Genomic DNA, 22,589 nt, shown 5'->3' on the forward strand with positions numbered 1-22,589 from the left:
CTTTTCCAGATTACTGAAGATACTGTTAAGGAAGGATACACAATAACCATTGTAAAAGACAAAACCTATTCTCAGAAATAAATAAGGTCAGAACAACTTGAATGACTATTTTTATCCAGGTTTTCTAAGTAAACTGAGTCACTAAAACTAAAAATCGATCTGAGGTGTACTGTGTATAACATTGTACACAACTTTTTCAAATATTTATCAAAGCTACCTGATGTATCTATTGGACGATAATTTTTTTTCTTCCTCTAGTAGTATTTACAATGGCTAATTGTCGACTTGTCTAGAGGTCTGCAATTTGAAAAATTGTGATCACCCTGGTCAATAATGTAAACGTAAAGTGGGCCACCTAATGTGGGAACTGTCAGAAAAATTGAGACATAACCTGAAAACGATCATTTTGGAAAATTTGCTTTAAATTATACCGTGAAATGATTTCCAAACCCTGAATTGATTATTCTGGGTCTAGTTAAGAATAAATTAGTGATACTAAAATAATGTATTCACTAAAATATTACAACAATATTAACAATAAGGAAAAACGTAATTCTTATTAAAATAATAATTAATGGTGCAATTGTGGCACGTCATATTGATACCAGCAGTCCCTGTATTTGTATTTGAATTAGAAAAACTGGTTGCAGGTGTGTCTACCGTGGAGCTATTAAAAAATTCGTGCTCTGGATCGCGAGAAGTGGACGGAATGAAACTGAAGTTGATGGGAGTGAAAATGAAGTTGACGGGAGTGAAACTGCCTCATAGTTTGGTTTGACTTGATTCGTCGTAGATGAGCTTGGACCATTTTAGCGATTTTTTATTGGAAATCGAGTCGTCGATGTATCGTTCTGCTACGTTCGAGGATTTCCATCCCCCGTGTCGCTTTAACGATAAAGGTCGATACCTTTTTCAATCAAAATTGTCGCGAAAGTACGGCGGAATGAGTGCCCTGTGTATTGCTCTGGGTTTTTTAATACAAGGAATTTCGCTATAGTATTTGTAGTTTTGCTGATTGTATTATGACCAATATTTTGTCTTTTAGGTTTATCCCCACGAAAACCAATCTAATAATTTTGGCATGTCAGGGGTAGACCTTTTTGAAATGTACTTTCGAATTATCTCAGTCCACAGAGGTTCCATCACAACAAATTTTCACGACGCTCCATTTTTGCTGGTTGGTATATTCACAATGATAATATCCTCCTTGTGTTAGTGAAATGATAGTGTGGCGACCTATGTGTTTACCCCGCTTGCCGAAAGGTCGTACTTTCGCGCTATTTGGGGGAAACCAACCAGTGCACTGCAGTGGACGGAAACAAGATCGAAACTGCAGTCTACAGCTTTCCCAACGGGTTGTGTCTAGCCTTCGGTGTGATTAAACACTTTGCAAAATCCTCCTTAACTATAATGTCTCCCATAACACAAATTACCTATGAAATGATTTGTAAATATTGATGACAATTATAAGCAAGAAGTGCCTTTTTTGATACAAAATCTTTATCAGGAGCTTCAGTTAAAAATCGAGTGATTTCTTCTTGTGAAAACATAAAAGATCTTTTAGCTTTGTAACCTGCATTTTCCGCTTGAGAAATGGCATAAGTCTAGGATAATTTTCGATCATATATGTTTTCTTCTAGAGAAATTGTGGATTTGACCATTGAATACGTTGCCCATAATGTGGATGTCTTTTTTGCCTTGGTCTATTTTTGGAAATAGACTATAAGCATATTTTCAGACGTTGCTCCATTTTTTTTCCAAGCACCAGTCTTTAAATTCTGAATATACCTTCAGGTACAGATTTTTTTTTATTTTTCTGGAAGTAGCTGTTCTTCCATGCTTGGTGCAGCCTCTTTTATTTCAGGAGGGGTACATGACGATTCACTTTCAGAAATTTTTCAAACATAATATAACAAGCGGTCTGACTTTTTCCGACAAAATTTGTGACACAAATTACCGAGTAGCTGTTGCGATGAAAATCACACGAGTTGTATTCGGCTTGACAATCCAAAGAGAAAATTTTAATTACTTTTTAGGGACAATAATTCACATAATTTATAGTTAGCGTAGTAGTTGAGTAACCATACCTACCTAGTCTAAATAGTAACAAAACAACAAGGCAAAACGTAAATAAATTTCTAAACATCAAATTTTGTGTGCGCTGCTGGTTGATTTTCTTAATCATGGGAGCAAGATTTGGTAACAAGACTGTGTTTGAAATTCGAAATGCAGTGAAAGAAAGTCAGTACCGAAACACTGCAAGAACGCAAGATTCAATTTGGAAGCAGTTTACAGAATTTTGTGAAATACGGAAGTTTCCTCTAAATAAAGCAGTCGGAATGAACGAGGTGGCCAGTATTTTGGAAGATTATGCCTTTAACGCCAACAGAAAAAATGGATCTGAGGGGTGGGATTTTATTTCTATAACGATAAAATATCGGTACCGATAAAATGTGGTCGTCTTTTTCTTTCACATCTGAAATTTATATTTTCGTCCTTGTCATTTATCGCTTCGTTATCGTTTCGTATCTTATCGGTAGAAACAAAATCCCATCCCTGAGTACAAAGAAGCTACTCCTAAAACAATTTGGAATTGTATTTCAAAAAGTTTAATATAACGATGAATCCTCTCATGGATATCAACTTTGAGAGTGCACGTAAAGCCAGAGACTCCAGAAAAAAAAAAGCTGTAGACTATCCCGGAAAAAGGAAAATAAGTTCATGTGCTATTGACGAAGTAAATTACAGGAAAATGATTCATCATTGGGACGAAGATACTGTCTCGGAGTTACAGAAAAAAAGTTATGTAACTGCTGCAAAGGAATTAGCATGGCGCGGGGGTGAAGGAGCGCATTGTCTTCTTCACTATTTTAAACCCGACGTTGATAGTTCTGGTAATCTAACTGGACGTTATGAATACAATCAATTTTTTTCCAAGGGGGTGCAAGTCTGACATGTGAAAGTAAATGGTTAATACCAAATAGATAAAATCCAGATTTATGCCCTGTCAGGTACAATAAGAGCATTTTTATTTTATTTTTCTAGAAGTATCTGTTTTAGACTTTTAGAGAAGATGTTGGCAAGGAGAGGCAAGACCATTAAAACGGATCGTTTATTTTTGACAGAAAATCCTTCATGGAAGACATCGTCTTGGTACAAAAATTCAACAGTTGGTGTAACCGAATTCACTAAATAGCTTAAAACTAGTGCTGAAAAAGTGGGATTGGATACAAAACGCCAAAAAATCACAAATCACTCTGCACGCTCAACAGCTGTTAGTCAACTTGCAAAAGCTGGAATTGGCGAACAGCAATTAATTAAAATTACAGGACACTCTTCGGCAGGCTCTATCCGTCCTTATTTACAGCTAGACAGTTCTCACCACAATAAAATTGGAACAACATTTAGACAAGATATTACAGCTGTCGAAAGTGGCAATAAAATCATTGAGAAAAAAGAAGATCAAAACGAAAATAAGATTTACAACAATTGGACCTTTAATTGTTATTATTCTAATCAGTAATCAGTAATTTCAGTTTAAAATGTAATTTTGCATAGTGGACCAAGAGCTATAAGGTTATATGGCCATCATAAAATCATCCCATTGCATCCAAGTTAAGTTGTTTACAATAGAAAAGGTTTTAGGGTCGTAAATAACGGCTGTTGTGGTTTCGTTCAAGGGCGGCTTTCACTAAATATGAAAATCCACCACTCCACTATTTCTTAACTACCTGCAGCCGCTGAGGGTTCCGAAATAACCACTCGCTTTGAAAGCTGGCCCTGTTAAATGTGAGCAAGAAATGTTTAGAAGACGATTTATTGGCAACCGGTAAGCTTAGTGCGAACCACACAAAGGAGGTATTTATTTGCGGTCAACTACTTTTATGATGGTCATATAACCTTATACTTTTGGATAAGCGTATGTTTCATTATCATTTTTTATTAAAGTTCATTTGACAAATTTGACAAATTAATTTAACATAAATTTTTTCACTGAAAAACAGTGTTGTTGCCTGCCATTTTATTGGTTAAGAATTTTCAAGTTGGATTGTCACAAAAAAATTATTAAAAAAAGGGAAATATGGAGGAAATTAAAACAAAAATTTTGGACTACCAAAACATAACAAATTTCCAAAGCTTACTAAAATGACGTGGGTACACGTTTTTATTGATGCAGTTCAAAAAAAATATTTTAAAAATCCGCAAACCTCAAATGGGCTACTAGTGGAAAAAATAGTATATTAATCACTCGTTCTCAGGTTCTAATTTGCGCTTGTTCTGGAATGATTGTCTTCACAATCTTGGTTAATAATATACTACAATACGACTTATCGTCTTTTTATAACCTGGAATTGCATTTTCAGACATATCTTACGTTTAAAAAAAAACAAACGAAATACATGGTCACCATGTCCTGTTTCTTAACGTGACAATGTTGCCGTAAGTCTTATTAACTCCCCAATCCAAACTTCAAACAGTTTAAAATAACTTAACCGTTTTTCCATACATAGGTAATGGAAAATACAATGTTTACTAAAATTACAATTTTAATATAGTAACGTTGATCGTAGTTAAAAAATCGACGTGGGTAAAACTCAACAATTTATTTCTTAATAACTCGAATTTATACGACTGATTACACAGCGATTACTCATTAACTGAATAATTCCGACCTGATTGGAATGGATTTGACTAGACTCTACTTCTCCCATTGTCCGGACTTCACTGACTGCTCCCGACGGTGGTTCTCATTTAAAGAACCACGCGGTTCTTCTCGAAACGCCTCCGTCACCGCTTCTAGACTTGTCTGCGGCACTCATCGCGACTTCCGCTTCCAGGCTCTTCTTCATCATCATCGCACATACTAGAAAACCCATAGGCCTCCTACCGAGGCGGCGTATGGGTTTATTTCGTAACGATACTATTTATATATTTTATACACAATCAACTTATAATAGGATTTTAATACACACTTCTAAACCGTTTTAACTAACACTTTATCCTCTAGTGGGATAAAGTTAGTTTATTCCACTCTTACACAACTCAATCAAATTTATTGAATAATTACTTATTTACATTAACATTTATATTTAAAGTAACACATGCCTTTGATATTTTGACTTCGGTGTCATTGATGCCCATCTTTTTCTCGATATTTTTGGACTGGCACAGTTTTTGACAAATTTATACAAAATGTGAATTTGTCTTTTTGGTCGAAAAAAAGCCGCGCAATTTTTCTTGAGATTCAAAAAATATAACAGCATGACTTCCTCATTGATTGTCCTTACTTGGCGTTTTTCTCTCTACATGTTATTAAATTCAGCAAATTCTTTTTCGTAATATTTTTTAGACTTGCCTGGTAATAAACGTAGAATTGCTTCTTGGGCCTCTTCAAAGATTTCTGAAGGAATAATTCAATTTCTTCCATTTTCGCCAGTTTTTCGAGCAAAACGAAAAAACAATAAACAATAGGTAACTAATCTAACGAATGCGGCGCGCCATAGCTTTCTCAGTTTCACCAAATTCTAGAAGGTGTGATGTGTCGGGATATTCTTTTATTAAATTAGATGAATTTCAATTTGTGCTTGTGATAATGGATAAAATGTTGTATTGCATTCGTGTTTTAGCCACGTTTTATCTTTGTCCACTTAAGAAAATTAAACGCTCGGACTGCGTTCTCGCGTTTAAACATTCTTGCGCTGTCTAAAACACTCTTACAACCAATTACCCGACCCGTTTTTTTTTTAAGAATGTGAAATCCCCTCGGAGGTCCCAACTATCTTTCTTTTTTTACTTCCCGAGCGTAAGCAAAGGAAGCATTGTAATCGAGTCCGTCGGCCGACTCTCTACGTTTACGTTTTCTCGATCTTTCATGACCCCTAGAAGACGAAGAAATAGGTCTCCCATTTCCGTCTGTCTGTCCGTCTGTCCGTCTGTCCGTCCGTCTGTCCGTCTGCCGTCCCGGATTTTTATTAGACAGATAATCTCCGAAAGTACTCGACCGATTGTTGTGAAATTTTGTACTTATATTAAGAATATCATGTAGATGGTAAAACGCTAACCAAAATTTGTCTAATCATCCCCACCACTAATGCGATGACGTCACTTCAAAATTGTACGTAGTAAATGGGTTTTCAATTGTATAAAATAACATAGTCCTACACATGTAGTTTACAACTCTGAATCGACTTTTCACCCGAAACGTCCAGATTTTTGGAAAAAAAATCAAAATTATAAAACAACATTTTGAAATTTAATTTTTAATCTGCTAACCAGAATGCTTTGAAATGTTGCAGATGTTTTAAGGCTATAAAGAGCATCATAAATCTTTAGTCAAAAAATATTTGCTTATCCCCTCCAAAAACTTGATGACGTCAGCTCAAAAGTTTGTGGAATAAATCATATCTAAAATGTACAAAATATGATGAGTCTGTACTTGTGATCTATCACTCCATTCATATTTTTTGGATTTGCATATACAGGGTGACTCAAAAAAATTAATGAATGCGTAAATATATTTTATTGATTTAATCAGGAACTACAAAACCGAATGCTCTGAAATCTTGCAGATGTTTTAAGGTCATAAAGAGCATAATAAATGTTTAGTCAAAATATATTTGCTTATCCCCTCCAAAAACTTGATGACGTCAGCTCGAAAGTTTGCCGAATAAATCATATCTAAAATGTACAAAATATGATGAGCCTGTACTTGTCATTTATCACTCCATTCATATTTTTTGAATTTGCATATACAGAGTGACTCAAAAAAATTAATGAATGCGTAAATATATTTTATTGATTTAATCAGGAACTACAAAATGGAATGCTCTGACATCTTGCAGATGTTTTAAGGTTATAAAGGGCATAATAAATGTTTAGTCAAAATATATTTGCTTATCCCCTCCAAAAACTTGATGACGTCAGCTCGAAAATTTGCCGAATAAATCATATCTAAAATGTACAAAATATGATCAGTCTGTACTTGTGATCTATCACTCCATTCATATTTTTTGGATTTGCATATACAGGGTGATTCAAGAAAATAAATGAAAGCGTAAATTTATTTTACTGATTTACTCAGGAACTACAAAACCGAATGCTTCGAAATCTTGAAGATATTTTAAAATTATCATAAGCATGGTAAATTTTTGATCAAAACGTATTTGGTCGTCCCCCCTAAAAAATTTATGACGTCACCACAAAATTTTGCTGAATAAATCCTATCTAAAATGTACAAAATATGGTGAGTCTCTTCTTGTGATTTATCATTCCATTCAAATTTTTTCGATTTGCATATACAGGGTGACTCAAAAAAATTAATGAATGCGTAAATTTATTTTATTGATTTAATCAGGAACTACAAAACCGAATGCTTTGAAATCTTGAAGATGTTTTAAGGTTATAAAGAGCATAATAAATTTTTAGTCAAAATATATTTGGTTATCTTCTACAAAAAACTGATGACGTCAGCTCAAAAGTTTGCCGAATAAATCGTATCTAAAATGTACAAAATATGATGAGTCTGTACTTGTGATTTATCATTCCATTCATATTTTTGGATTTGCATATGCAGGGTGACTCAAAAAAATTAATGAAGGCGTGAATTTATTTTATCGATTTAATCAGGAATTACAAAACCGAATGCTTTGAAATCTTGGGAATATTTTAAAGTTATTATAAGCATGGTAAACTTTTGTTCAAAATGTATTTGTTCATCCCTCCTAAAAAAATTGATGACGTCACCCTTAAATTTTGCTGAATAAATCCTATCTAAAATGCAAAAAATATGTGGAGTTTGTACTTGTGATTTATCATTCCATTCATATTTTTTAGATTTTCTTAAGAGGTGGTTCAAAAAAATTAATGAAGTCAGTTTATTTTATTGATTAAATTAAAGGCAACACTTATTATTAGCATTACACCCCAACCAACCCAATTTGGTATACACAAAATTTGTTAAAGGAAAAACTCGGTTGAAACATAAGGGTAGCACGCTTATTTACATCGACTTTAACATTACAGACCTGCATTTGTTTTATGCGCTCACTTGGTTCCGTGAATGTGAAATAGACATGTTTATAATCAACCAATTGTGAATTTCACCGTCAAGAATTAAAATAAAACCCAATGTTTTATATAATAAGCGGAAGTCGAAGCAATAAAACCGATGGTCGTTTTGTTTACAGTTTCTCTGTTTGACTCTCACGTATGCTGTTACGCCTGTCATCTTAAATTAAGAATGTTTATACATACACGATTTTCAGTTGCCTCTGATACGTATACGTGAGTAAATTGTTTCGTTATTTTATTGATTATTACAAATCAATATTCAAAACGACCCAATTCATTTTCCCGAAAATTTGAGAATATAATAATTTTATTCTTAGTATTACACTACATCTATCCCAACTGATATACGTGTCCTTGCAAAAATGTTGATGACGTCATCTCGATTTTTTTTTTAAATTCCCACTACAAAAATGTAATGAGAAAAAAAACACAATAGGCATGCAGTCGTCAAGTTTCCGACAGCGAGGGAAGTACTGTCTAAACTCTTTAGACCAATTTTTTTTAAATGTGAAACCTCGAGACCTCCTGTCTTTTTTATAGAATGTGTAACCTTCTCAGGAGTCCCAACTGTCTTTTTTTCAAAGAAGGTGAAACCTTCTCGGGGGTCTAACTGTCTTTTTTTAAAGAATGTTATACTTTCTCGAAACCCTAACTGTCTTTTTTTTTAATAATGTGAAAGCTTTTTTTTCTTTTAGACTGTGACTAGTCCTTTCTATATTGTTTTTATTCCATAGAGGTTATCACAAAAAAATGGAATTTCGCCAAGTAAAATTTTATAATTTTCCATGTTCTTGTCCATTCATTGCAATAAATTTTTCTATTACCATACTTTTTCATCATTATTAAGAAAACAAATTCAAAATTTTCTAGTTGAGTATCGAGAATATGAAAGTTGTGAACTGGGTACATTCACGTAACTTTTGCATTTTGTGTAATTGTATTGCTTTTACAAAATTGCACAAATTTAGTTAAAAATTTAACCAACGATTTCTGAGTCTGTTTCTGAAAAAACACACATGTGACAGTGTTAAAAGATCAATCAAGATCATTTAAAATTTCTTTTTTACTGGTTAGTTGTAACATGATTATTTATTAACAAAAATAAGTAATCACATTAAACACCAGTGTTTTCTTTAATCCATTCTCTGTAATAAGCTGTTCTTGTAAATCCAGAAGGATTTCCATTTTTACACCCCGTCTGACCAACGAAGCTAGCAATACCAACATGTAGAGGATCAGTATCAGCATTCAAAACTGCAGGGCCTTCAGTGTCGCCCTACAAAAATTGCATACACTATTTTTATCCCTTTGCACGTACACAAGATTATTCAAACCGCAACAGTGAACCGATATTTACATGAACTTTATTGCTGCCTACTGCATTTAATATTTTGAATAGTTTATGGTGTGAAAGTATCAATCAAAACAAGAGTGTTTTTATTGAAAGCCTCAAGGAAGTAGTATACCTACGCATGAACTAATTGTAAATTTTTTCAGCTTTTTGTGCAAATTGATGATGTCATGTTGCTAATTCTGTACACTTTTCTCTGATTCAGTTTTTAATTAGTATTTCTTTGATAAATCTCATTTCTTTACCAAATTTCCTTTGTCGTTCATTCTTTTTTCTTGTTCTGAGTTTTTTATTTCAAGTATTGTGTAATCGTAATTGCTTCTTGGTCGCTTTCCAACTCGTTTCAATCTTTTGTGTATTGTTTGTATTGTATTAGTTACTTCCTTAATTAGTGTTCCCTTTACAAGATTTTTTTGTTCTGTTAACTGCAGATACTATTTTCGAATCTCTGGTTGTATCCACTTCTTTCTACTTCTAAAATCATCCAAATGAGACTGTGAACCAGTTCTTTTAAGATTCAACCAGTTTTCTGTGTAGTCTATCCAATTATTTCTTCTTTAGCATCAATAATATCTCGTCAATCAAAGAAAATGAATTATACAGATTAAATAAATTGGATCTTTGATAAGCAGGAGGGGAGTGATCATAGCTGGAGTAGTGGAGTGCTCTCAAGTCTGAATAGAACTAGCATTTGAGACTAAACAAGGATGAGGACCATCAAGTTTACTATATCTTTATGGTTTAAGCCATTAAGTGCAGAAAAAAATAAACATTAAATACTTAGGATGTTGCTCTTAATCCGTAAGCACCTTCAACTATTTCAGGAAATTAACATTATTTTCACATTATAATTGGTATCTTGTAGTAATTTCTAGGTATATTGTCTGCGTGATGGAAATCTGAACCACGTGTTTGTAATTACCACTGCCTTTTCCTGACAGAATTCAATTAGTCTTTCACCTCTTCCGTTTCTTCGCCCCAGACCGTAACCGTACTCTCCCTTCGCCTACCTTGGCGGATCCCCCATAGATGTTAATATCATGTGGTCTCGCATTTTTATAAAATCACTTATTTCCTGATATCAACTTTCTGATTATTCCAAAAATATTTTCAGATATAGAAACAGAAATATTAAACGACCGGAAAAGTTAAATATGATACGAAACAGTAAAGTTTCATACAAATATTTGTGTACTGTACATTGATTTTTTTGAAGCAATGAACAAAAATATTATCTCTACTTACAATGCAAGCACCTTTAACAGGATCAGCACCTGCCGAAGTACACACCATGTTGTCAAGAATCGCATTTCCATAAATTTCCATACACTCGCTGTTAGTAATAGTGGTAACCGTGATATAATTTAAAAACGGATTTACACCATCTTCGCCTATAAAAAACACAACATTAAAAAATAGGTATATATTTCTTCTCATGCAGTGCCAAGTTTACCATCAGCAGTTACACCAAATCCACTAACTACAACCTCTTCCCCACCTTCTAGTGGTTCAGAAGCAAGAGCAATCGGCGCAATAATAGCTAAAATAATCAATGTATTAAATAGTTCTGTCAACCAAAAATTTATTCCCTACTATTAAAACTCAAATTTACTCTGAGCTTTATGAGGCCAATATCGTTTGCAAGAGTATTAGCGTTGTATTCTTCATGAAGAATAAATTCACTCGATAATATTACTTCAGGAACCATTACCAAATCTACGGTTCCTACATAAACATAGGCCAACTCTGCTCTTCAAAGTGTTAAATTTTCAGAATGGAAGCAATTTTTTGCTTGAACAGTTACCTATCTAGACAATGTGCAGCGGTGAGGATCCAGTATTCACTAATTATACTACCACCACAAAACCAAATCGTATCGTTAAAACCGAGGTCCACACCAACCTGCCACGGAAATTGTCCCAAAGTCGCATTTTCTCCATTAATAATTCTACCATCTGAAGTTTATAAACACAATTAGTAGTTGGTGAAAAAACTTTAATTGTCTGTGAAAACAACATCTCACTTACATGTTACTTGTAAAATTCCTGGTTTGACTTCTTCTTCTAGAGGAAAAACATGGCTTAATAAAATACAGAAACATAAGGAAATAACTACAGGAATCATTTTGGTTATTTTTTATACACCTATTTATACTATTTCAGTTAACAAATGTCAATAATCTTTCAATTTGTTACGCTACAACTTAGAGATAGCATTTTTCTTTTTTTAAGTGGAAGCATAAGATAAGTTCAGTGACTGATAATATTTTTGACAAAAACACAAAATAAACAAAACACTTATTAATATAAAAAACAAACTAAAGACCTGGTATTCAAACGTCTACTGTGCGTTAATAATAGGCAAACATTTCAAATAAAAAAAACTTTATTGATGTTTTTTCAGAGCAGTAATTGTAAACATTATGATTTATACTAAAGTGGCACTGTAATATAAATACAATTTTGGTAATTAGCTGGCTGATGTTATGCACCACTCTTTTCTTTAATCCATTCTCTGTAATAATCAATTCTTGTATATCCAGATGGATCTCCGCCTTCACATCCTGCACGACTAACAAAAATGTTAACAGCCACAAGAACTGCATTAGAATTGAGATTTGTTACCGCAGGCCAACCACTGTCGCCCTTTAAGATTCAAAATTTCTCTTAACTATTATTGGAGTAATTTGTTTAAACTTACAGAGCAAGGACTCTTAACTGGAGCACTTCCAGCTGAAGCACACACCATTTCTTCAAGTATAACATCTCCATAAATTTGCCTGCACTCAGTATTTTCAATGGTAGTTACAGTAACAAACTGTAACACAGTACTATAGTCACTGTCTAAAATCATTCAATAGGAAGAAAAATGTGTGAATCCTGTTCCTTTACAGTCAGAAGTTTGGCCGAAACCACTCACTGTTATATCCACTCCAGCATCAAAAGGACTAGAAGCCAAAGCAATTGGTGCTATAATATCTTAAAGTAATTATTAGTTTATGTAATCCGGGTAAAAGAGCATATTTTTAAATGCCAATCCGATTCTAAGCCTTGCAAGACCAATGCCGTTTGCCAAAGAAGTTTCGTCGTAATTTTCATGGACAATAAATACATCCGCGTACACTATTTCAGAAACTAGATCAAAGTCTACAGTACCTACATACATCGTAGCAATTATTCCCCTTAAAAGTATTATACATTTAACAAATCTATTATTTCTCCCAGTTTGGTTTATTACTCATCTACACAATGCGCTGCTGTTAGTACCCAATTCTCGTTGATAATACTGCTCCCACAACACCTTGCATAGCCAATGGTGGTTACACATACGGCTACTTGCCAAGGAAACTGTCCTAAAGTTGCATTTTCTCCGGTAACAATTCTGCCGCCTAAAACGTCTTCAATTTTATTAAATTATATACAAATAACATTAACAATTATTCTTTGTACTGATTTCTGTTAAAATGTATAATATAATCTCAGTTTTTCAAATTGTAACTGTGATAACACAAATTTGCTGAAAAAATTTCATCGAAAAAACAAAGCAATAAAATTTCGTAAATTAATTCAAAATTTACTAAAAGTGCAAAATCTGAAGTTAATTCTATGTACCTTTAACTTACTCGTCTCACGCATGACTACATTTTGAGATAAGCCATTTTCAGTGGGTGAAGCGTCACTCAGTAAAGTGTAAAAACACACATAAAAAATGTACTGCAACATTTTAAAAATACGCTATTTCCAAACTTGTTAATAAATTGGTCGCTGCTTTTTTTTAAATAAATAATCTACCTTTATACTTTATTTGTATGTACATACTTATTTATTTTTAGTCTATGAGATAGACAGAAATTTATATCGATGGTACTTAAATTAATGCTCTTATCTATACCTAGTACTTGTCCAAGTTGTAAAACAATGCGCCCAAATTTTGAACCACTCATGTAATACGACTATATTGTGAATATTGTTTTCATTTCCGTTCCATTGGAAAAAAATATAACCTAATAATTGTTGATGTTCGAATTTCATCATGATTAATTTTTTAAGTAAAATAAGGAAGAAGATATAGCTGTCTCCTTTTTTAAATTTTAAACCCAGTTCTATTTAAAAGATCAAACCTAAGTTGCGATGATATTGGTACCACCAGTCATAGAAAATAAATGTAAAAAATCTTAAGACCCAGTACAAAGCGCACTTCATTAAGAATGAAAATTGTTATATGATACATCTTGCCACTCAACCTTGAAAGGTATTTAGAAATTTGCAGGGAACTGCAAATCACAACCAATAGCAGCTCCATATTGTGACTTTAACGACGCTTGCCTTATTTTTAAAATTAGTGCTGCACTCTAAAATTTTTCGTGAAAATTAAACGTCCTTTAGAAATTCAGATAAAATTTAGCAGAAGTGACACGATAAATTTCACATTACAAAATAAAAAAAAATATTTACGTGCACACACAATTTTTGGAATAAACTTTTTTAAAGCGGTACAAAAGGAGCAAAAACACACGTACAATATATGTGGCAGCTTCTTGAAATATTACTAAATTTTCTATATCATCGCACTTTTATTTATGAGCTTGTCACAGCATTTTTTATTTAAAACAAATATAATGTGCTTTTTTTTACAAGCGTAAAACAAGCCAGATGTACGATTCTATTGTTGCAGTTGCAACAATAGAATCGTATCAAAACTGATAAAAAATAGTTGTTTTTATCAGTTTTGATTTTTATTATTTCATAACATCACGAATTTGTACGTTTTTGAAAAAAATCTGTGGTCTAATATCTAAGCTGAACTATAAAATTTGTTGGTGAAAAGTCCCTTTTTTGTGTAGTTTTAGTATGACTTTAATATGACATTTTAATAGTTCTCAAACAAAACATGAAGATGTACAATGTTTTTACTTCCTGAGCGTAAGCTAATTGCCACTTTAATATGTTCTCAACCTCTAGAGTATGAAAAGAGTGGTCTCCCGTTTCCATCTGACGTCGGTATCCATTTTTATTACACGTAATCTCCAAAACTACCGAACTGATGGTTGTCACATTTTGGACTAAATGGGATATAATAAATGGTATGACGTCATGTCCAAAATTTAGAATAGTAAGTTTTTTAATTTTACAAAATAAGATACTCCTGCACTTGTGATGTGTGAATCCGTGTCGAATTTTCACCCTAGATATTCAGCTTTTGGAAAAAAATTCAAAATTGTATAACAATATTTTGCATTTTAACTTTGAAACTGCAAAACCAACTGCTCTGAAATCTTGTAAATAGTTTAAAGTTATCGTAATCATGGTAAATCGTTAAGCAGAATTTAGTGGTTTACCCTTCCCAAAAAATTGATGACGTCATCTCAAAATTTTGCCGATTAAATCCTCCCTGAAATATGCAAAATGTTATGACTTTATACTTGTGGTTTATCAACACACTCACAGATTTCAGAATTACTTATACATGTCACTCAAAAAATTAATGAAAGATTTAATTTATTTTGTTGATTAAATCAGAAACTGCACGACCGAATGCTTTGAAATCTAGCAAACGTTTTAAACTTATCGCATGGTAATTTTTTAATCAAAAGATATCTGTTTATCCCCCTTAATAAATTGATGACGACATCTTAAAATTTTGCTGAATAAATCCTACCAAAATGTATAAAATATGGTGAATCTATACTTGTGATTTATTATTGCATTTTCCCGAAAATTTATTAATTCAATATCATTGTCAGTAGTATTACACTGCACCTATCCAAAGTGATATATGTATGTGTCTTTGCAAAAATATTGTTCGCCTCTTCACAAAATTTTGGTAAGGGTAAAATCGTTTGGAACGTACGTGTAGCACTTTACTGTACTTACACTTTAACGTTACATACATATCTTTATTTTAACTTATATTTAAGTGTTTTGTGGAAAAGAGATTTAGTCACTTGCAAACTTTAATATCCATTTTACGTTCACTGCTTACTTTTTGGACAGTGGAATGTCCAACGCTTGAGACTACTTCTGTTTGTTTTACTTATTAATCATGTTAATGTCTCATATATCCCAATAATATTAAAATTTCAAATTACAAGGAATGTTTGGAAATACAAGAGTTTCATGACAGACAGACAACTAAATATAAGATTGTGACATTTTCTACAACGAAGAATATTATAAACTTTTTTATACTTTTAATGGCTGTTCAGCACAGAGATGCCTAGAAACTAATAATGACGTATCTGTTACTGTGAATGCTCAATTACGTTAGTTAATCACATTGATAAAATACGCTTGTCAGCAATGAAATGACGTAATTTCACGAATAGATTCAAAACCATATATTACAAAGTCCAACACAATGTATATCTTCTAAATATCGTATTAACCAGAATCATCAAAGCCAGCCAACCAATATTATATTATAAATGTAGGGAGGCGTATTAGATTTGTCTTAACTATCTTTTCAGTACTGTAACGAAGCGAATTTTCGCGAAAGCCGGGGGTAAATTGGCGATCTCCGCGCCGCCGCGGCGGAAGAAAGAGGACTCTTGCCTGCAACTTCAAGGAGTGCGGAAGTGCTGGGGCTGTTTGAGTGATTTTGGGTGTTTTTGAGAAGTTTCGTTTGAGAAGCCTGCAGTTGACCCTCCGACCCACCGTAAGTACCTTTTTGGGTCGTCTGCCCGTCTTAGTACCGGTTTTGGAATCGCCGCCCCCAAGCGAGAAACCGTGTCACCGTCACCGCGTTCTTTTTGTCACCGTCGAAAGTCGACACCGTCGTGCACGCGTCGTTACCATCACCGCGCTCCCCTCCCGGGTCGCCGTACCGTCTTCGCGCGATTTCCAGGTTCAAGGTCGCCGCCCCCAGAGCCCGGAGGAGCCCGGCCTGAAGGAAGTCGCCGCCCAGGAGGAACGACCGTGCCGGACGTTTGATTCTTTTTGTTTGTAAAACCGTTTTGTTAGATACTTAAGTTGCTTAGCCGTAAGATTTATTATTTTAGACCGTGTAGCTGGTGGCAGGGAATAAACCCTATTTTTGTTATCACACATCCTCGCCGTTTTATTTATTATTCTCTAGTTTTCGCGGCGGCTCATCACCTGAATTCCGTGTCTCCGGCTTTAGAGCACCCCGGCGCTCCCTCCCCCGGAGAGGGAGCTGGCGCCCGAGCGACCGTCGCTCCTGACCGAAGGCGCCACCCCCGGCGGCGTGAAGGTAGCCGCATAAGCTTGGTCGACCAGACGTGTTTCTGACATCAGCGATACTAGTCGACCCAAAGCTTGGCACTCAAGTACGCCGCCACCCCATACGTTATCGGCGAGATTCCGGACCGTCACCGGACCGTCCGTCCCATCATCATCCGGAATTTCGTCGCAGTACTGTTATTATAATTCCCCATTAATTCCTTTTTTTGTATCCAGTGTGGACATTAAATGGCTTCCCGACAAATAAATTTTTTATTGTTATTAGACAATTTGGAGCAATTATATATGAATTCTGTACAGAACGTACATTTATGCTTAGATGACAATAAATAATACACAGAAAGATTTGGATAGCTGGATAACGAAATGTATAACTCTAGCAGTATTTTTTCAAATTATGTATAGAGTCAAACTAAATTTAAATTTATAAGCTTTATATACCCCTATTTTCCTTAATCCAATTTGTGTAATAATCTAGTCTTGTATACCCTGAAGGATTTCCACTTTCGCATCCTGCATCACTAATAGAAATAATAATTAATGGCTGCGAGAACTGAGTTATAATCAACGTTTGTTATTCAAGGGTCACCACTGTCTCCCTTTAAATGAAAAATATTTTCCTTATTAATGATGAGGTCCTTAAAACATGGTGTTAACCTTGTAGCACAAGGACTCTTAAAAGGGTCACTTGTTGATGCGCACACCATTTATCTTATCAAGTATAGCGCGTACGTAAAGACTGAATTGCTATTTTAAAATTGCATTTATTAATAAATATATATTTAGCTCCAAGCTAAAGACCAGTAGTGTCCCGGATCCACTCTTCAAAATTTCCAATTCTCGTAAACCCTGAAGGATCGCCACTTTCACACCCTCTGTCGCTTACAAAACTGGCAATACCAACAAGCACAGGTTTACCATCAGTGTAAACTATAGCGGGACCACCATTATCTCCCTAGATAAATTTTCAATGCGTACAAAAGCACGTGCGACAAAATTAACATTCTTACAAAGCAAGTGGCTTGAAGAACATTTCCTGTCGAAACAGCACAAACCATCTCATCACGGATTGTATCCTCTCCATATGTTTTCTTACACTCAGTATTATCAATAGTAGACAAAGTAATGTAAAACAAAGAGGAAGATGGACCGGCACCACCATATTCTACAATAAACGTCAAAAAATGAAACACCCAAGATATTGTATGAAGCTTACCATTAGTGGCCCCCCACCCACTCACTGTAATATTGAGATTAGGACCTAACGGTTCCCAGCTCAGATCTATGGGTTTTACGTTATCTATAAACCAATATTAGCAGTCAATGTGGTCTCGTGCTTTCAAGTGTACCGTTAATTTCAAGAGGTTCTTCCAAATGAAGGAGTCCAATATCGTCTACCAGAGGATGGGATGAGTAACCACTGGGGTGTCCCATATCGTACGCAAATGACCGTAAGTCGCCCCTGCTATCATTGACAGATCCTACGAATGCATCAACGCTGACGAACTCACTTAAAACATTGAAATAAAATCAACTGTGTAAACGTTCTTCACTGATTATAAGTACAAAGCTCCGCAATGTCCCGCAGTGAGGACCCAATCTTCTTTAATAAGTACACCACTGCACTCCCATTGTGAAGTCAAACCATAGAAAGATAAAGCCACTTGCCAAGGAAACTGACCCAAGTATGCTTGGTTACCGTTTAAAATTTGAGGTTCTAGATTAAAAAAAAAATTCTAGTAATGTAAGTGATCTAACAAGGTTTAACTTACGTATGGATTTATAAGGTAATGATTTGGTTGCAGTAGTTTCAAAAAATATAAGGGTAAGTAGCATATACAAAGTTCCTGATGACATCGTTCTATATTGATACTTTATACTAAAATGGTGTCAGTTTTTATTTTTCGCTTTGATTTGTTTAGTGAGATTAGATTACCTACCTATGTACAATAATAAAGTGCTCAAGATAGTAATATTTTAGGTATTTACTAATTTTAGAGTAAAAATTTTTTTTAAGCTGTCAGAAACAATCCCTGAAATTAGAATGTAAATTCAGTGTCTTCTAAACTCCAGTGACTGATCTAATCCATTCCCTAAAGTTCGCAATTCTTGTAAATCCTGAAGGATCACCTTTCTCGCAGCCTCTGTCACTTATAAAGCTAGATATACCAACAAGAGTAGGACTTCCATTTTGGTACACTACAGCCGGACCACCACTATCACCCTAAGCATGTCAGAATAGAATTATTGTTACTTATACTATCATTTGTGCGAAATCTTACGAAACAGGTAGCTTGAATTACGTTTCCTATAGGCAGAGCACAAAACATTTCGTCTCGGATGGTGCCTTTCCCATAAATTTGGTCACACTCAGAATTGTCAATGGTGGATAGAATAATGTAATTTAAAAATGGAGCTAAATCAGCATCATCTAAAATAAAGACTTATAGCACATCTGTTGGAACACAAAGATAGAAATTACCAGTAGTTTGTCCCCACCCACTTACTGTAACATTTACGTCAGAACCGAGTACTTCTGAATCCAAATCTATTGCTTTCACATTATCTGAAATTACATTCATTTAAAATCGCGTGTATTCTTTATTATTACCCACAGAAAACGTATAGCGGCGATTATTCCTTCTGAGGATTTACCACACTCGTTATCTTCATAAGTAATAGCCCCCATCACACACTTGTTGGGTAATATATACCTACCGTTAAATTCTAGAGGAAATATGATTTCTATAAGTGCAATATCATTTGCCATGGTCTGAGGATTAAAATCGTTGTATGTAATAAAGTTAACACCAAACGTAGAATCGCCACGATTCTCCCAGTCTATAAAACCAGAATATACGTCGCTGCTGAGAACTTCCCTGCAAAATATTGGTGACAATAAGGTAACTTTCATGTAAAATATTAGCTACCAAGTCATTCCACAATGTGCAGCAGTTAGAATAAACTGTTCGCTAATTATAACACCACCACACCACCATGTTTCCACTTCTCCAAAAAAATTAATAGCTACCTGCCAAGGAAACTGTCCCAAGGAGGCTTGGTCACCATTAACGATTTTCGGCTCTAAAGTAAATAAGTTTCGTTATTACTTATTAGCTTATTACCTACTTAAACTCATATCATTTTAAAAATGACACACTACGCACTTATATTTTTATTAGAAACTAATGCAGCTATACTATTTTCCCATAACAAAAGAGTAAACGGGAGCCAAAATCTTAGACTGAACATTGTTTTGTTGTTAAAATACTCGTAGCATAAATGTATTTTGGATTGTTCTAACTGTTTTTAAATCATCGTTTTTCTTCAAAACACTACACCGATATATACGTCTTAATTCTAATTCGCTATCAGAGATTGTATAGCACTTCAAATGATACGTAGACGAATTCTAGTCGGAAATTCACTATCTCGAGTCATGGATCTTTTTCCTGGTAACGATAAAAAATGTAGAAATTATTCGGTTTTTTTTTAAACGCAAGACCTCTTGACAGTTACTCTCAAGCGCTTGCCCATTTGAGACAATATTTCAGCAACTTTAGCTCTCCGAGCTCTAGAACATACTATTAGACAATACTCTCAGAACTAGGTCCACTGCATAATAGCTGCATTTGTAAGGAAACGAGCCACCTTTACTCCACTAACAAATAATTAATTTATAATTGTATGCGATTTTACCTAATGTATAACAAATTTATCACTCCATATGAAATCGCGGTATGTTTTTTAAAGTACTATTTTTTTATCTGCATTCTTAACGTTTCTGCAAGTAAATATGTTCAATTCAAGTTTAACAAAGTCATTTTTATGATTTACCTTATAAAAAGTAAAAGTAGTTTAGTTGTTCCATGGTTTAAATTAGTGTAATGATTTATTAGGTAGAGATTTGTTTTATAAAAATAACAAACGGAAATCGAAACATGGAGGTTTAATAAAATGAGTAATATGAAGCTAATTAATGCTTAGGACCACGTTTAACCCTTTGTTCATTCAAGCTTTGCCATAATAAAATGTTTACTCTAAGAGAGCACTAACGCACTGCGAAACTTGTCCATGTCCATATTGTGAAAGTCTCTCTCAAGTAGGCGGAGAGATCATTCAACTCTCCGAGAGTTGCTCTCACAGGTGTCGGCTTTAGAGAACAACTTTCGAGCGCTCATCTCCAATGTATTTCGCTGAAACTTCATGAACAAAACTACGATGGTGTAATTGTACAAATCAAAATATTAAAAGTTTTCTCTAAAACATGTATACATATTGAGCCATTCATGATTTAAATTTAATACTCAACGTTAAAAGAGTGGCTTGTTTTCAATCTGAATAATATTTAATAAGCGAACACTTGTCGCAAAATGAGTATTTCGAAGATATTTCTTTTCATCACTTTTTCAAAAATAAGATCTTAAAAATTAATTCCGTAATGGAATTAACTAAATGTGGTTATGTAATAAAAAATGTTCTTCTTGCACTAGCTTCAACGAAATTATTATAACATGTGTTTCACTCACAATACCTGTTTCAGTGGCTTCACGGAAAATATTTTTTCAAAATGAAAAATTATGACTTAAATATATTTTTTAAGAAACACAATAAGATGAACACAGATTACCTCGCCATATATTATATCGATTGAAAAGGAAATGGCCAGAATATGAAATTCCATTCAAAAGGATTTTCATTTCCCCGATACGAAATCGGTTTTAGATAGAGTATGTAATAGTAATTTGCACAACAGGTCGTATCGTTGCAATAAAAAAGTAGTCGGCGTGCATCCAATACCTACCATAAATTATTTATACACCTCATTAAACGTTGCCGTAATGCTAAAATTGGTGTGATTATGTTCAATGATGTTACATTGAATCTCGTTTTCCTGACAACTTAATTGTAGTTACTATATATTAAAACAGGAAAAAACTAGCATATCACGAGCTGATTCACAGATGATAACACCCACATAAACGTACCATACAGACGATAAAACAGAACCGCAACTAACAAAACTGTACTTTATTTCCGGTATTTCAGGTTAATGCGAAATAAACACCCGTGAATCTTCTAAACGTGTCTTGTTTTTCCAAGAAATATAAGATCCTTAGCAATTATGTCCGACTTGTTCGTTTCTTGAACTTTACTTTAAAGAATGTATTTACGGGCATTCCGTACTTTTGTTATATTCCAGCAAGGCTGTTAATTGAGTTCCTCAAATTTCTGTTACCTTTTAACCTTTGGTGTTTGTATTTAAAAGTCCGTGACTTGTTCGTCGAAGGTTGTAACTGGATAAGGAAATGAGAAATAAAACTTTGAAATATTAAAAGGGAATGAAACACATCATGAAAGTTAATAATTAAATAATAATTAATTGTAATAAGCGGAAAACTCTTGGAATTTTTTCCTAGTAGTACTTTACTTTTAGAAAAATTAAGACTTTTAGGATACTTGTATTTACACATTTAAAAATTAATATAGTGTAAATTAGTGTATAAATGAATCAGAAAGTAAACAAAAAATCTTGAAAACGCTTCATTTTCTTTGTGAATGTAACACAGTTGCCTTTAAGGTGTCAACTGAATTGAATGTTGAAATAACCTTTTGTTCGCGACCTATAAATTCTGAAAAATTAGAATTTAAACTGATTACGTGTGTTGGTGTCGTAGTGCATATTAATATCAACATTGTACAATAATTGTCGAGAATGAACGAATGGTAAGCATTGGATAATTTATTTAAACACGGCCCTATAAGGGTACGCAGTTTATAAAAGCCACTCGGCTGTCATTTCTATGGGAAAGACGTTCCAGGAAGCTCTATATACGTTCTTTGGAATGCAAACGTTTGGCAAACGTGCAGAATCGACTCATAAAACAATTCCACAGCTTTAAAATGCTTTCATGTAGGTATGACAAACGGTTAGCTGAGATTTTTGAGATGCGGTATCGCATAAAGGT

At 34.1% G+C, this 22,589-nt stretch overlaps 3 protein-coding genes across 3 annotated transcripts; all 3 read right to left on the reverse strand.

Moving 5' to 3' along the window:
• Positions 1–9,184: 9,184 nt before the first annotated feature.
• LOC135133995 (brachyurin-like) lies at positions 9,185–11,545 on the reverse strand. The gene is made up of 6 exons (XM_064062561.1): positions 11,449–11,545; positions 11,226–11,376; positions 11,015–11,172; positions 10,875–10,961; positions 10,667–10,812; positions 9,185–9,346 (listed from the first exon to the last, which is right to left on the reverse strand). The coding sequence occupies exons 1-6, from the start codon at positions 11,543–11,545 to the stop codon at positions 9,185–9,187; spliced, it is 801 nt and encodes a 266-aa protein (XP_063918631.1).
• Positions 11,546–17,364: 5,819 nt separating this feature from the next.
• LOC135134201 (collagenase-like) lies at positions 17,365–18,636 on the reverse strand. Its single transcript, XM_064062827.1, has 7 exons — positions 18,561–18,636; positions 18,393–18,499; positions 18,187–18,337; positions 17,970–18,130; positions 17,837–17,920; positions 17,631–17,785; positions 17,365–17,575 (listed from the first exon to the last, which is right to left on the reverse strand). The coding sequence occupies exons 2-7, from the start codon at positions 18,475–18,477 to the stop codon at positions 17,414–17,416; spliced, it is 798 nt and encodes a 265-aa protein (XP_063918897.1). The 5' UTR covers positions 18,478–18,499; positions 18,561–18,636; the 3' UTR covers positions 17,365–17,413.
• Positions 18,591–19,969, reverse strand: LOC135134202 (collagenase-like). Its single transcript, XM_064062828.1, has 6 exons — positions 19,788–19,969; positions 19,551–19,704; positions 19,339–19,499; positions 19,103–19,186; positions 18,903–19,051; positions 18,591–18,844 (listed from the first exon to the last, which is right to left on the reverse strand). Exons 1-6 carry the CDS (start codon positions 19,870–19,872, stop codon positions 18,683–18,685), a joined length of 795 nt encoding a protein of 264 aa, XP_063918898.1. The 5' UTR covers positions 19,873–19,969; the 3' UTR covers positions 18,591–18,682.
• Positions 19,970–22,589: the final 2,620 nt, after the last annotated feature.

Source organism: Zophobas morio, unplaced genomic scaffold (assembly GCF_036711695.1).
Source record: "Zophobas morio isolate AGI-343-1 ecotype UQ-CSIRO unplaced genomic scaffold, CSIRO_AGI_Zmor_V1 ptg000023l, whole genome shotgun sequence".
In the NCBI taxonomy this organism is placed as follows: domain Eukaryota; kingdom Metazoa; phylum Arthropoda; class Insecta; order Coleoptera; family Tenebrionidae; genus Zophobas; species Zophobas morio.